At 49.8% G+C, this 14,748-nt stretch overlaps 7 protein-coding genes across 7 annotated transcripts; 2 read left to right on the plus strand and 5 right to left on the minus strand.

Moving 5' to 3' along the window:
• Positions 1-612: 612 nt before the first annotated feature.
• Positions 613-1,128, plus strand: UREG_05632 (uncharacterized protein; the record flags this gene model as incomplete). The annotated part of the gene is made up of 2 exons (XM_002584897.1): positions 613-813; positions 913-1,128. 2 exons carry the CDS (start codon positions 613-615, stop codon positions 1,126-1,128), a joined length of 417 nt encoding a protein of 138 aa, XP_002584943.1.
• Positions 1,129-2,255: 1,127 nt separating this feature from the next.
• On the minus strand, positions 2,256-3,275 carry UREG_05633 (casein kinase II beta 1 subunit; the record flags this gene model as incomplete). The annotated part of the gene is made up of 1 exon (XM_002584898.1): positions 2,256-3,275. The coding sequence occupies one exon, from the start codon at positions 3,273-3,275 to the stop codon at positions 2,256-2,258; it is 1,020 nt and encodes a 339-aa protein (XP_002584944.1).
• Positions 3,276-4,464: 1,189 nt separating this feature from the next.
• Positions 4,465-6,674, minus strand: UREG_05634 (uncharacterized protein; the record flags this gene model as incomplete). The annotated part of the gene is made up of 4 exons (XM_002584899.1): positions 4,465-5,436; positions 5,492-5,743; positions 5,804-6,449; positions 6,565-6,674. 4 exons carry the CDS (start codon positions 6,672-6,674, stop codon positions 4,465-4,467), a joined length of 1,980 nt encoding a protein of 659 aa, XP_002584945.1.
• Positions 6,675-7,055: 381 nt separating this feature from the next.
• Positions 7,056-8,103, plus strand: UREG_05635 (uncharacterized protein; the record flags this gene model as incomplete). Its single annotated transcript, XM_002584900.1, has 2 exons — positions 7,056-7,355; positions 7,411-8,103. 2 exons carry the CDS (start codon positions 7,056-7,058, stop codon positions 8,101-8,103), a joined length of 993 nt encoding a protein of 330 aa, XP_002584946.1.
• A 678-nt stretch (positions 8,104-8,781) lies between these two features.
• On the minus strand, positions 8,782-10,274 carry UREG_05636 (uncharacterized protein; the record flags this gene model as incomplete). Its single annotated transcript, XM_002584901.1, has 3 exons — positions 8,782-8,818; positions 8,885-9,997; positions 10,054-10,274. 3 exons carry the CDS (start codon positions 10,272-10,274, stop codon positions 8,782-8,784), a joined length of 1,371 nt encoding a protein of 456 aa, XP_002584947.1.
• A 549-nt stretch (positions 10,275-10,823) lies between these two features.
• On the minus strand, positions 10,824-11,165 carry UREG_05637 (uncharacterized protein; the record flags this gene model as incomplete). Its single annotated transcript, XM_002584902.1, has 1 exon — positions 10,824-11,165. The coding sequence occupies one exon, from the start codon at positions 11,163-11,165 to the stop codon at positions 10,824-10,826; it is 342 nt and encodes a 113-aa protein (XP_002584948.1).
• A 1,126-nt stretch (positions 11,166-12,291) lies between these two features.
• UREG_05638 (uncharacterized protein) lies at positions 12,292-12,953 on the minus strand (the record flags this gene model as incomplete). The annotated part of the gene is made up of 2 exons (XM_002584903.1): positions 12,292-12,333; positions 12,393-12,953. The coding sequence occupies 2 exons, from the start codon at positions 12,951-12,953 to the stop codon at positions 12,292-12,294; spliced, it is 603 nt and encodes a 200-aa protein (XP_002584949.1).
• Positions 12,954-14,748: the final 1,795 nt, after the last annotated feature.

Genomic DNA, 14,748 nt, shown 5'->3' on the forward strand with positions numbered 1-14,748 from the left:
CTCACGCCCTCTTTAGTAGCAGAAAATGAACAACGTGATGGTTGAGAACAATGCTGGGCAGCTAAGAGATTCAAATTGGCAAAAGACAGACAGGCCATCTTTTCAAGATATCTCACAGAGATTTTCTTGACTTATATTGTCCCGCAGACTGCTTAACCGTTTATAGCGTTCGGATGCTGCAAGGGAAAGATGGGTTTCAAGTGGCTGCTGCAGGCAACACAGAAAAAGAAAATAAATAAATAAAATAAATCAACAGGCAGGCCAGAAACTTTCAGCCTGCGAGGAGAGCTTAAAACACGAGGGAGCAGGGTTTTGATCGGACGAATTAGTTAGATCTTCGTTTTGTGGCGCCGAAACCCATGGTTCAATCGAGGCACCCAGGGGAACGAACCGGCCCTGAGCTGAACATGAGATACGTCACTCCGTAAACGGAAGATTCGAAGAAACACTGAAGAACAAGCGGCTCGGCACTCGCGTGGGAAGGGTCCCATTTAGCAACGTTTCATGACTCAATGGCGTGGGCCACACAGATTATTGGCATTTTCAAAAAAGAATGGCAGGTTTCAAAAGAAACGAACCATTCCTATTTGCTGCTCGAATGTGAATCTTGAAATGACAAGCTCCAGAGCGGAAGAGCAGTTTCATACTAAGTCAAAAGCCGCCAAGCGCTTGCTGAGCGCGATTTGCTTAACAAACCCATCCATCTCAGGATCAATCATATCTAAGAAAAGAAACCGCTCACGAGGCCGTGACTCAGATGGGAGTCTGCCTTGTGATACTGAACAAGAAGCCAGCAACGCGGGTCTGCAGGAGGTATGGAACCCGAATCTTCCGTTGCGCGAAAGGGTGCTAGTTCGAGAAAGTGCCGGCCGGAAAGCTGAAAAATCTCGTACTAACGAGGGAGCGATCCAGGTTGCCAAAGCCAGAGACGGTTGGCGTGTTGGCACGATCGTCGTCGTTCGAGAAGCCCACGTCCAAACGCCAACACGCGATGAGGCTCAGGAAACAACGCGTGCACGAGCCACTCGGGGCTGGGGCCTATCGCGTCGCGTGATATACGACTCGCCAAGCCACTGCTGGCTCCCCTTTCAGCTCAGCCAGGCAGGCCGCCATCAAGGATTGGATTGAGAAGCCCCCTTCACGGCCATTATTCTGATATCCCCAGTCCTGTCGTTTTGTCGGCTACTTCGCTCGGATGCACCGCCTCGAAACCACCCCTTATCGGCGAGCAGGTACGGAGTACATCACGGAGTACTCTGGACGTTTCGTGGGGAGACTCGGCGACTTGCGCGATCTCCGCTGTGGAACCCTCTTGGGTCGAACTTTCGCTTAATTTGATATGGAATGGATTATTAAATAGCACAAGGCTGCGGGAGAAACTTGACTCCCCCTTGACTCTTGAGACCGACCCTCCCTCATGGAGACTGCATATCAGCTGGAAGGACTCGGTGTCGAACTCCTCTGCTATCCCCATCCGGAATCCCTCAATTTCGCTATTTTTGGAAATGACACTGGAGCCAGTTGGCTCGGCTTCAATCACCAATGTTGCAGTGAAGGTCCGCGGAGGAAGTATCGGTTTCGGGCCTGTCCATCTTCCCAGGCTATAAATCGACACAAGGGTAGGAAGCGCAGAGGAGACATGCGGATTATGGTAACAGTGCATATTTTGAGAAAATTTTGACAGTGCAGACCTGGGTTATGTGACAGGCCATCAACCACACCTGACCTCTCTATCAAGTCGAAGGACAGCAATTGACCGGCAAAATTGCTGAAGAAGTGCCCAGTCATCGTCTGTAACAATACTGTCTGACAGTCCCTTTCCAAAGCTGTACTTCTTTGTGCCATGGCATCGGAAGATCAGGCGGGCCGCCACTTGCTATAAAGATAACTAAACCGCGGTGCGAACTGACACCATGGATGAGAAATGAATTTTCTTCAGGCTAAGCCAAAAAGAAAAAGGCAAAGTGTAGGGTCGCGGGGAAATAATACTGGTATTCCTATTCTTGGTGTTGGAATTTTTAACTTGGCTTCCCAAAATGCTCAGCTGATAGCACCGCAAAGATAAGTAGATAAAAGTCTGTGATACCAGAGAACAACATTTGAAATAGGGTCGTATGATTATGAAGCCAAGTAACGAAGTTGGGTTTATGCATCTCAAAAACCAACAGTTCACAAAAACTCAAGTGTAGAATTTCGAAGTGTAAGACGATGATTAAGATTCGATGAAAATAGTCCCACAGCTGCCGGTACATTAGCTATCCCGCTCCGCCAATTCCATTTGTGTTCATCGGGTCAACATTGGCGGAGGCGCCGACTCTTCTTTTCCGGATTGGTGCTTTTTTCCGACGGTTAATTGCAGCCTGTTGCGCATCCACGGCCTCCATTTCGGCATCACCATCACCGTCACCCGAGTCGCGTTGAGACGCGTGATAAATGGCACTTTCGTCCAATTCATTAATATTATCAGGCTTCATTCTCAGCCACTTCATTCTTGGGCCTGACTTTGCACGCTCTGATACCTTGAAGCCATATATTTTAGGTTCATAGATTTTGCCCTGTCCTAATCCCGGAGCCAAATTGTCTGTCATGACCCCGTTGATTTGCACTGGCTGACCTGAAGTCGAAGTTTTACCACTTCCTGCTGAGGGTAAACTTGTCACCGGTCCGTCTGGTGAGCCTGAAACATCAAGCTCTGGGAACGTCATGAAGAAAAGGCACCCGAATGTGGTGCCAAAGAATGCACCGTCAACCGTTTGAAACCGGCTATTTGGAGGCGTATATAAATCCTGGCAGCTTGGGCAGTATAATTTCACAGTGTCGAGTCCAGGTGTATCCGTTCGCCCAACCGGCAGCACTCTGCAACCGTTGCAGAAAACCCGAGGGCAAACCCCAAAATCCTGGCGTTCATATTTTTCCAACATTTGTTGAATACCCTGGCGAGAAGTGATGTATCGTTGGTGAATCAAACCGTAGAGGAGCTCCGCTGAAGTTTCGATAGCGCTCAAATCGCTCGCAACCCGTACATGCCTTTGCTCACTTGGCCTTGTGTCTCGAATATCGTCTAATAGATCGTCTTCCGAGTCATATTCATCCTCCGGCTCCACGTCTAGGATCATTTCCAACGCTTCTTTGAACTTGGGGACCTGCGATTGCAGCCCTGTTAAATTGAAATCATCCTCGATGAATTCCTCCGAAATCTCGGCAAAGTACTCATGGCCCATGAGGGAGCAAAATGCCGTTATCCATGACTCCGTGACACCTGAAGAAATCGACATGGCGGATGAATCTGTGCTTGGCCCGTCGAGCTCCAGGCGATTGTGTTGGCTTAGGTCAAGCTGATCCAGGCCTTGGACCAGTGAAAATAGTGTCGTCCCCAAAACGATTCTTTAAAATCAAACGCTCATAGAATAATATGGTGGACGAAGAGCTGAGGGGCAAAACGGCGCGGCTTTGTCGCTGAACGAACGGGCGTAATTGGGAGTACCGTGAACAGAGCCGTGTTCGGTAGGTGAGGGGTTGGGGGAAAATTCTCTAGTCAGTACGCAATGGCTATCTTAGACAATGCCTCTAATGAGGAGAGACGCCTGATTAGAAGAGGCGAAGCGATGATCTCCGTTGGAGGTACCGGCCGACTGTCAAGCAATCGCACACTTGAATTACGTTAGAGCGCAAAACTAGGTAACTTAGTTAGAATAGACATTGGAAAAAGTAGCTCACATTAGAGGCACTAACAAGCACAAGTAACCCTGCTGGCATATCATTCATTAAATCAACACACTCTGACGTCCGACGTGGGAGAAAATCGAGGGATCTGGAGGCTTGTCCCTCTTCCCTTATCTGGTGGGATATCAGCCATCGCCCTGGCTGCATCACGTGATACCTGCCAAGCCAACCCAGGAAGATAGGATGGATTAAATCTATTGACTTTTCGACGAGTTATTATATGAAGTTCAGCTTCATGCGATGGCCTTTTTGGTTGTCATTATGCCTTTGCCTCGATTAGCTTTGGGAAGACAGGGGGAAAGACCCCTAAGATACAGCGGGGGGTGCTTTTATATATATCTATTTCTAAGCCATGTACAATACTACATCTTGATGTGGTATTGAGAGTTGGATACTATATTCTGCTAAGCGCACTTGCGACATTCGCACTGTCATTTGATTGTCATGGCGAGGGGTAAATTTGGAGGAGATATGGAATAAGTATATAGCCACTGACCGCATCTGTAACCAACAGTCATAACACATTCCTCAGGCTGCAGTCAGGGAAGGGATGTTTCATCCCGTCTTCAGAGCACATCCGGAACCGGTCAAAAGGGAATTTCCATTGAGTCCATATCTTCCTATGGCTGTTATAGGTATATGAAGCCGAAATTTCTAGTACGACCGACACTTAAAAATGATGTATACAGAGAGGTACTCTAGTAGATATCAAAGTCCAACCCGAGAACCCCAGCGGAAAGTTCAAAACAGGTCCCGTACAATTCGCGAAAATTCTCCCTCATTCGCTAACCCAGCAGGGAGCCCTTCAGTAATATGTTGTAATTCACCTTCATGATTAACAAATTCCCCGTTGATCCCCTCCGGGCCGCCCGTGTGGAGATATCCTCCATAGGCGCCCATAGCCTCAAATAGATTCGTTAACTCATTGCTCATTTGGAGTCCGTTCACAGGGCTGTTTCCCAGTTCACCATTTGGATTTACCCCTGAATAGGTCGCCGACAAAACCTCTATCGGGTGGCCGGCCAACCCAGCCATCGCTACAGCGGCAGTCGAATGCGGATCGTTCGGCTCGGTCCCGAGGCTTCGCGGGAACAAACCCAGTTTTTCCCCGATTTCTCGTAGGCCTTTGATAGTTTTCCACAGCCTTTTGGATACGTAGGACTTTGTGCTGAAACCCTTGACCAAATCCAGAGCCATATAGAATTCATCTCGAACTTGCCGGTTGAATTCAACTGGAGCATGCGAGACTGCTAAAAATAGTACCGCTAGAGCAGCAACGAGAAAATAGTTAAATAGCATTTGCTGGGACCGATAAATGTCTGTCGTTTGATTGAGCCGAGTTAGAACGCGGATCGTATCCTTTGCAATATCGACGACAGTGTGTGCATACGGCATATTTTCCATGATGCTCGTAGCAGAATGCAGGACGGGGCGATAGATGAGGATTCGCAAATGATTTCCACGAATATGCAATACCAGGCGTAGTCGCTTTATCGCCCTACTGACAGGTTCGGAATTCGGGGAGGGCTCAACGGAATAGAATCTGAGTCCTTCCGGGACATGTTTCATCCATTGGAGGACCTGGTAATCCAAGAATTCAATTTTATCTCTCTTTATGGTTACCGTGCCTTCGGACCCAACCCCGGAATACCAGATCTTTGAGCTGAGGCGACAATATGCGACCATTGACCTCAAGTATGGAGCAGAGTCATCCTGTTGAAGTTAGAGTTGAACACGCGTCACACAGTTGTCAAAGAGAACCACTCACCGGTTCTGGCAAATACGGATCGATATCCTCATCTTGAATAGTAAATGGTAAACCAGTCCCAATGCTCCATCGCCGGTCTAAGCAATAGATTGACCAAAAGAGCTTGTTTACTGCAGTAAACTCTTCTTCGGTGGTGAAAGCTTTCAGAACAGCATCCCGGCGGTGGAGACCTATCTCAACACACATTCGCCCCGCTATTCCAATTAAACGGTACGCTAGAGCATCTTCGTCGGTGTGAAAGTGATAGGTTGCCTGGAATACAGTGAGATACAATTAGGCGACAAAGCGGGTGCCCGTTGGAATTGAACTCACCACAAGAGCAAGTAGTTTTATAGCCTTGATGTCGCCAGGCTCCCAGATGTTAGCCTCAACATTGTGTTTGACGCTATTATAAAACCGCGAGCCCAACGGGCTTTCGCCTCCGCTTTCCAACACAAGAGTGATCGCAAGCACCATTTTTAGGATACTCGTGTCATCATCACTCAGGCAGTCGGTGCCGGGTTTAAACCGCTTGGTGAAGCCCGTCCGGTCAGCAGCTTCGAGAAACGTGAAAAGAAGATTGGTTTGTGCGATAAGCTTTTCGATATCGAGAATTGGATACATGAGCCCTATTTCCTCCTCGTAGTTCCTACACAATCGAATAGCTTCTTCACGCTTGATGACCCATAACGGATCTTTGCTGGGGTGAGCGAGCAGCTGCGGGTAGGACGCCGACTTTGGCGGAGGTGTCTGTGCAGGTGTCGCATCCTGTGTCGTGAAGAGCTCCTGGGTCGCATCGTCAACCGGAGCGATGCCCATTGTCTGCAAGCTCGACTTTGCGACATCAAAGTTGAAGGCCGTGCTTGTCGGGCCATGGAACCGTGGCTGCTTTGACCGGGGTTTGGTCGGAGGAGCATTTTGGCTCTCATAAACGGTGGGCTGACCGGATATCGATCGCGACGCTTCTCGACTGTACTGGCTAGGATCGATCGGAGTCCCCTCCGACTTGTGATAAAGTTCAGTGATATTGGAAAACAATGTATTGACTTGTTCCTGCAGCTGCTCGATGTGCTTTTTCATGGATCGAAACTCACTACATTCCCGCAAGAAAATAGCAAGTTAGATTGTCAATCGTAAAGCGGGAAAGAAAAGAAGCCAACGCACTCGGAATCCTTGAAATTACTACTGCAGCAATTTGGGGCATAGAGGCCTAAAAGTAAAGATGATTAGCCATGTTGCTGGCGGCAGGGACGCAAAGATAAAATCAATCGCCATACATTCCAGAGACAGATGCCCACATCGCTGGCAGGGCACCTGGCCATTGCATTTAATCTTGCGACGCTTGCACTCATTGCTACAAAAATTCACCATTAGTCGAAGCGGCCCTGGTTAAGAGGGCTTGCAAGTCTTGACGCACCAAGCAAGCGAGATGTATCGATTCCGCTTTGTCCGCGTCTGGGTTCCGCTGTTGGGTTCCGCTTTTCGCTTTGTATCACCGGTGGAATTCGCAGACGAGGCCTGGGTCTCGCTCTGAGCGGGAGCCGGCGCGGAAGCGCTCGACGGAGGGGATTTGGTAGACATCACGATGGGCCCTGTGTGCGGAGGAACGACATCGACCGTCAACGGCGGGCTGGGTGGCCTGGAGAACGGCGCCGTGCTGTGGGACTCGCTTCAACTGTTCTTTTGGGAGGGGGATTTCGGCTTTCTGGGGAACCAAACGCCGCTTGGCCTGTTTGGGAACAACATCGAGTTTGCGAGCAGTGCCGGCGAGTTGCAACGGCGACGAAGCTGCAATTGCTCAAGGGATGAAGAGGCTCCTCTCCTCGCCTGCGAGATTACCCCGATTTATCGCGCTCAATACGCTGGGCGACAGCAGCCTCGAGGCGTTCCGCGACGCCTGCTTCAGACCACAGCTGCCCATTGTCTTACCACGGTCGCAGTTTCGAGATCTACCAGCGATTTCGCGATGGTTTGCTCCTTCGTCCGTCCCTGGCGGCGAGCATTGTTCGCGACGCTGTCTCAACTATGATTACCTCGAACCATACGGCAACTGCCACGTTCCCCTCGAGTTGACCACCATCGCTCCCACCGGAAATCCCAAGCCAGAAGAATCATTCAAGCGATTCCATGCGCCATTGAGCCTGTTCCTTGACTGGACTCGATCTCTTGGAAATTCCAGCACTGAAAGCCCGTCTGGAAACGCTGAGAGACCCGTCGCTCCAAACGTCCGCCTGTACCTTGCTCAATGCCAACTGCTCGACCTGGCAGCCCCTCTACGGGATGACTTCCCGGTTCCGTCCTATGTCGCGAATGCAGGGAGAGGGGATATTTATGACACCAATGTCTGGATAGGGATCGCGCCGACGTACACACCCTTACACAAGGATCCGAATCCCAATATATTCGTCCAGCTCGCGGGCACAAAGCACGTGAGGCTTCTCCCTCCAGACGCCGGCCTTGCCATTTTTAGTGCCGTAAGAGAGCAGATAGGGAGAAGTGGCGGCGCTCAGAATGCGGCGTTCCGCGGGGAGGATATGATGCGTGGCCTGGAGAAAGACTTGTTAGACCAGGCCATATGGGGTCCCCCTGGAAGCAAAGATAGCGAGGCTCCAATTAGATGTGACAAAGAATGAGCATATGGCTATGAAGCCGTGGTTACTGCAGGCGATGGAATATTTATTCCCAATGGGATGGTGGCATAGTATTAAAGGCGTTGGAGAAGGCATAACTGCATCGGTGAGTAGCATTGTTCCCTTATTGGCGATATTCTATTTCGCATCACTGATAAGTCCCTTTATTTGCAACCACTGCTACTAACCACTGTTTCGTCATGTTTTAGGTCAATTGGTGGTTTCGTTAGTGAATGTGATGCATCCAAGAAATAATTCTATCTCTGCCGCAGGAATGCCATGGGATTTCGATTTTTCTAAATAGCGGCCGCTACAAGCTAGAATATGTAGTCCGTGGGTTGAGAATCACACAGACCTCTAGTTAGTGGTCTGATATTTTGACCACGGAAAATATCCGCTGATTTCCGTCATTTCAAACATCCGTTCTTCAGAATACAGCCCTTGAAAGTTGACACGGGACTGCAAACATGAGCTACGGAATTACGATCATGCCTAGTGTTATCTATCTAGATTCTCGTCATATTAAAATATCAGAGAACCAGACTCATGGAATATGTTCGATTCTCAAAGTATTGACAGAGGCTGCCACCACAAGCCCACATTAGAGTCGTGAACATCAGCAGAAACTATACAAAGATGTTGATTGGACATGACGGGTCTTGCATTAAATTCTATCCTGGACTAAAACAACTTGTCAAGAATCTTTTCCATAGTGTTTCTATAGCGCACAACATATTAGCATACGCTCAAACATGAAGACACAACAGAAAGGGGAAATCCTTACCTTGGTGGCTGCGGAACAAAATGCCTTGTATACTCTTCAATCTCATCCAGATCCTTCACCAAATCCACTTCGGTGGGTCTAAGGAACTGCGTGCGTTTGATGATTTTATACCCTATGAACAGCATAGGAAATATGAATATCATCAAATACGAGAACAAAAAGGTTGGTACTTTCCAGTTACCGGGCAAGAAAACCGTATATCCGCTGACGACCGCCATGATAGCGCAGCCCAGCAGGGCGTACCACGCCAAAAATGGCTGCCAGGGGGATTTGAACGGCAAAGAATCACGCCGCAGCCCTTGCGCATCGCACGCCTTCTTGAATCGGATGTATGTAAATGCCATTACGGAAAAGTTGATCAACTGCGATGCCGTAACAAGACTCACGAACCATTGCAGCACCACCGCAGCGCTATTGGAAACCTGCAGGAAGCTCAGGAGGGCAATCAGCAGAACTAGCCCGACAGAATACATCGGCACGCCGGATTTGGTGCAGCGAGTGAAGATCCGAGGAGCTTTCCCTTCGAGAGCTAGCCCGTAGAGACTCCTGCTGGCGCAGTAGACGTAGCTGTTCCCCGCGCTGAAGGCCGCCATGAGCACCATGGCGTTGACAATATGCGGGAGCACTGGGATCTTGAGCCGGGCCATCGATATAACATACGGAGATGCAGCAGCGCCTGGCAGGTCTTCGAAAAACGCGTCTTTCATGGTCTGGTCATTGTAAGGCACGTTGATGCCAACAGCGAGACTTCCGAGAATGAAAAAGGAGCTTAGGCGATAAAACACCGCGTTGTACGCGCGTGGCATCGACTCGCGTGGATTTTCAGCCTCGCCTGCAGCCATGGAGACGTAATCGGGGCCGGCGATCGTAAAACCCGCCTGGATGAGGCACTGCATGAATCCCATGAATCGGCCGAGATCTCCGGTCTTGTAGTACTCCGCAAAGGACCCAGGTTCGCGCCAAAATCTGAATCCAAACCGGTCTCCAATCGGATTCCCTCCAAGCATGGTAATGAAGGTGTACATGATCAAACCAATGATGAGTAGGGCTTTCCCTAGAGCCAGCCAAAATTCGGATTCGCCATACCATTGAACAGCGAAGAAGTTGACGATACTGGTTTGAAGAAATTAGATCTTTAATCCGCCCAAGGGTCGGATGGCAAAACATACCCGTAGATCACTATTACTATGGCAATGATGCCCGCAGCAGGGACAACATCGCTCCAATAGTGGATGATGAAGTTACAAGCAACGATTTCAAACGGCACCATGGCAGCCTCGAAAATGAAGAAGTTATATCCCGCGGCAAAGCCAAATGCCTCGTCCACGTAACGACCTGCGAATCGGATAAAAGGCGAAGAGATCGGCAAGTACGTGACCATTTCAGCCATGCCTATTCTCAAAGACAAAGGAGGTGTCTATATCTTAGCAGAGTTTCCTTCACGGGGGGGATATCAGGGATGGGGTTTGAATGTTCGCCAGAAAAACGAAAGATATGTGAGGCCGCATGGGGGTTGGGGAGTGGTGCTTATTGGGACATTTTGATTTTGCAGTCATCCTCAGTCTTGGGGATCGGCTTTGTTGCATTCGGAGTGCAATCAACGGAGGGAGTTGTCATACACATAGTAACCGCCAAGATGAAGGTACACCTAGTTTGCACAATTGATAAGATTCCATTTAGTTCAGATATCATGAGGAAAATACGCAGGGGTTGATTGCAATATCGCCAAGTATCTCACTCTGAGAGAGGCTTTTAAATGAAAGGAGGTTTAGCTGGAAAAGCAACATGTCTCCATGTTTATGCATAGCAAGCAATAGCCGTGATCTCTCCTTAGCTCTATCTTCCTACCTTTACCTCTGAGAATATAAAGCATAGTCACCTTGAGCCAATCCAGGAATCAAGAAGCACCCACAATTTCCCTCGCAAAAGGAAATCGAGGTCAATATCTCGAAAAAGGCAAGACATACCACAAAGTGAAGGCGATGAACAGGCTGGCGGGCCCGCCATACATCAGCCCTTTCCCAATTTGCACAAACAGCGCAGTCCCAATGGTCCCTCCGATTCCAATCAGCTGGATATGCCTGGGCTTCAGCTTGCGATGGGTATGATCCGCCGCAGGCTTGAGTTCCGCAACGCTCGCATCGCCGCTAGTCCGGCGACTTCCATACGAGGAAGCCGGGCGCTTCTCCAGGTCCGAAGAGCAAGATGCCGTAGGGATGGATTTGACGGCGCTCGAGAGCGCATTGTGGGGTAATGAAGCCGCATCCCCGGCACGGGCCATGATGCTCAGGGACTGTTGCCACGGAGGATATAAGGTTCCGGCTCTGGACCAGATAGAGGACGGTGAGAAACAAACCAAAGCAGGATTGCTAGAACAAATAAAGGCTGGAAAAGAAGAGATATCTTGAAGAGAGAAAAATCTCTGCGTGGAGAGACGACTCTGGGGAGTTCATTGTGGGAGCCCCACAGCCCACTATAAAATGGTTCGAGAAAACTCGAGAGGCAAAACACAGTGAGTGGGGGGGTATCATGGATGATGATGTCGTGCTCAAGGATAAGTCTCTGCTGCAGCCAATGTGCCAGGACGATGACGATCATCTAAACGTTAGAATACGGAGGAGCTGGGAAACGATGGCGAGGTCCCAACTGCTGCCAGTCAGTGGTCGTTCGCCGCAAATCAAGAAGCGTGTCGATCGGCGCCGGGAGCTGGTGCCAAGACATGTGCTGTGGCTGGCTGGCTAACTGCTTTGGGCTAGTGCCTTCGGACATTTCCGTCGAGTCCCGTGACCGGAACGGCGGCATTATATTCCGTACTATTGAAGAACAACCTGACATCTAAATGAGGCACTCGTGTATTTTGTATGCACCGGTAGTGTCAGGTCAAGGTCCGGTTCGAATATTATATACATCCTTTTTGGTCTTGCTACTATACATATTCCGTACATGATTTCTGAACGGTACAGCATTAAAGGCTCATGAATCATCAAAGTCGTATCGCTTCTAGCGTAGAGCACGTCAAGAGCTCGTCTATCTAACTTTTGTCCCTTCGTCTCTGATCCTTTCACAGCCAAGAACACTTCTGATGCTGATGTCGGGAGCTGTTGCACTTGAGCAACAACCGTGGAAAGCCCAGCCCGAATGCAGATATGTAGGCAAGCGAAATGGTGAAACGGTCTTCGACGTCGGAACCGAGCTGAGGTTATCGTGATCAAGTCCGCCTCTGACAGAACCAACCAAATGGGGCAAGGCTGGTCGTTGGCCCAAGAGAACATGTCCGACATATGCACTAGGCTCTAGGGATAATTTTTCCCATTTAGACGCACACATCTGAGGCTGAAATTGGCTCCAGTCACCGTATGGATTCGACCCGCAAATGTATCCGGTAGTAGGATATAAAAACTAGCTACCTAGGCGCTGAGCCTTTTGCGGCTGGGTGGTTCAGAGGGCTCCTGTAAACACGTTAGACCTGAACATGTTTTAATCACTCAAAATATCAAAATACACATACCGACTGCGCCCGTCGTTTTCGCTCTGATCCCTGAGGCCTACCAAGCGCTGGTGCTTGGAATGACGCTGCCTCCGGTCGTCGCTTCAATCCCGAGCATACCACGTTCTTAGCACCTTTGATATGTATGCCGGCGTCGATATTGATCTCGACGGGGCGGGATCTCCCCGTCTCCCGATCGTCCAAGATACCACAGGCTTTCAAGGCCGCCATGACGGACGAGGCGATTTGGACGGATTTTGCCTGGCGCTGCTGCTGCAGTTGCTGCATATATTGGGGCTCGGATGGGATAGCCTGTCCCTCTTCGGAGCTCGCACCAGAAGCCGGAATGGCAACAGTGTTTGCTTGACCATCGATGGTGATTGAGGTGTCGATCTTCAGCACAAGTGGAGGTAGTGGGATTCCATCGTCCTCCTCTTCGTCAAAATCGGCCGAGTCATCGTGTGTCTGAACTGCTGCATAGGGAGGAGGTGGAGCAGGTAGCGAGGCCTGGTTTTGGAGGCCTGCCAGGAATTCCGCCAGTTTGAGGTTCTGATGACCAATTGAGTCTGAGGGAGGAAGCATTTTGACGGCTGTGTAGGGGCAGCAAGTAGAGGGTGATAGAAAAGAATGAAGTCAAGTGTGTCTGGCACCGTTGTACAGTCGTGTTGCGAGGTCCGATGTAGATGATGATGATGATGGTGGGAAGACCTGGCCGAGAACACTTGGGTAATGGGGATATATTTATATGGACACCAAGCAGCTCATATAGCAAACACAGTGATATGTAGGAAGGACAATGGAGCAATAGTATGGCAGAGGAAATTGCAAAAGCGGAAGTACCATTGACAGGGCAAGTGAATGGGGATGAAAGCCAGGGCGGGAGTGGGTTCCTTTTGAAGCCTCCCCACGGCAGTCAATGGACTGCGATAGAATCCGGGATGGAAGGGGAAGCTGTGACAAGAATAAGAGCAAAGAAAAATAAAAAAAAAATAACGAGGAAGGCGGCTTTCCGATAGAATGTGGCTGGGAAAATGTGGGATCAATAGGAGCTGGGATAATTATAGATTGCCGATGGAGGACAGAGTCACAGAGCCCTTCCAGAATGGCAAACAAATATAAATCACTGGTTTAATTACACGGTCGTCCTGGAACAGTCGCAATCATGAGACTGGGCTGCGGGCGCCATTTGCCGTGTTTGGAGATCACTAGGCCTCAGTAGCCGCGGACGAGGGCAGCGGTGAAGCCAGCGACAGTGAGTATCTGACACTGTGATTGGAACATGGCTGGGGCAAAAAAAAAAGCGAGGTTGGAACACTGAGCCAGGCTGTGATTCACGGGGTTTCAGGGAAGGGAATGAATAGGCTGGCGACTCCTATTGTTCGTGATTGTTGTTTCTGGTCATCAATAGGGACTGCCGGCGATTGGCCCCGGTCCCGGGCCTGTGCCCCTGAACAACAATAACCACGGCAGCACTCCAATCTCCAGGTCGCTATTATCATGGCTATTAATATGCCTGGCTTTGACGCCCGATCAATAATAACCAACTCACTGGCGCTCCCACAGACCAGGCCCATGGAACCCAGACAGCGCAGCAAACTTGCCCCAGGACACACGAGAGAATGATCGCTGAGTGGTCATCTATTTTGGTGATGCTCTCTGCCAGTCTGTGTTTGGAGTCTACCTAGGTGACCTTGTTGCTTTTTTTCAAAGGAATGCTGTTTTGGGTTCGGAGCAATCACCAAGGGCCGTTCGCTGTTACTCAGGACTTTCAGCAACAAAGAAAACTACTGAAATGGGCTGCTAGTACCACCAATGCGTCTTCCCTCATATTGAAGGAAGCACGCTTGCGCAACATACGGAAACCCGCTATACGGTTTGAAGGAATATGCGGCCAGCCAAATGCTTTACACATGTCCCGATCCGACACACTCACGCCGCCAGGCCACTGCTCACAGACACGGAGGCATTCATATGATGTATGGGTACTTCATATATCAACGCAGCATCGGAAACTCGCTGCTTCTTCGGGCGACAACCATCCTTATCGTTGCGCCGCCATGGCCATCGCTTGGACCACCCTGCGCCGCTGGGTCACCGTGTTCCGCTTGCCCAGGTATCACCGGAGCTCACAGATGTGTAGATCACGCCGGGAGCACGCTTTGCGGCATTTTACTTGAATATGTATCAGTCTCTTCCCAAAAAATAGGTAGCGGATGGAGGGTTGCGATATCCACTTGGTGATCGCGCATCGTAATCCACTAGATATCATTGTGTTGGGCATGTATGGGGGCACCTGACATATTGGTCCCCGTGAATTGCCCACCAGATGAGCGGACAGGGGGTCTGGTCATTCGAGAGACGCGCGACTGGGCTTTGT

The sequence above is a fragment of the Uncinocarpus reesii genome, genomic scaffold (assembly GCF_000003515.1).
Source record: "Uncinocarpus reesii 1704 scaffold_3 genomic scaffold, whole genome shotgun sequence".
Classification (NCBI taxonomy): domain Eukaryota; kingdom Fungi; phylum Ascomycota; class Eurotiomycetes; order Onygenales; family Onygenaceae; genus Uncinocarpus; species Uncinocarpus reesii.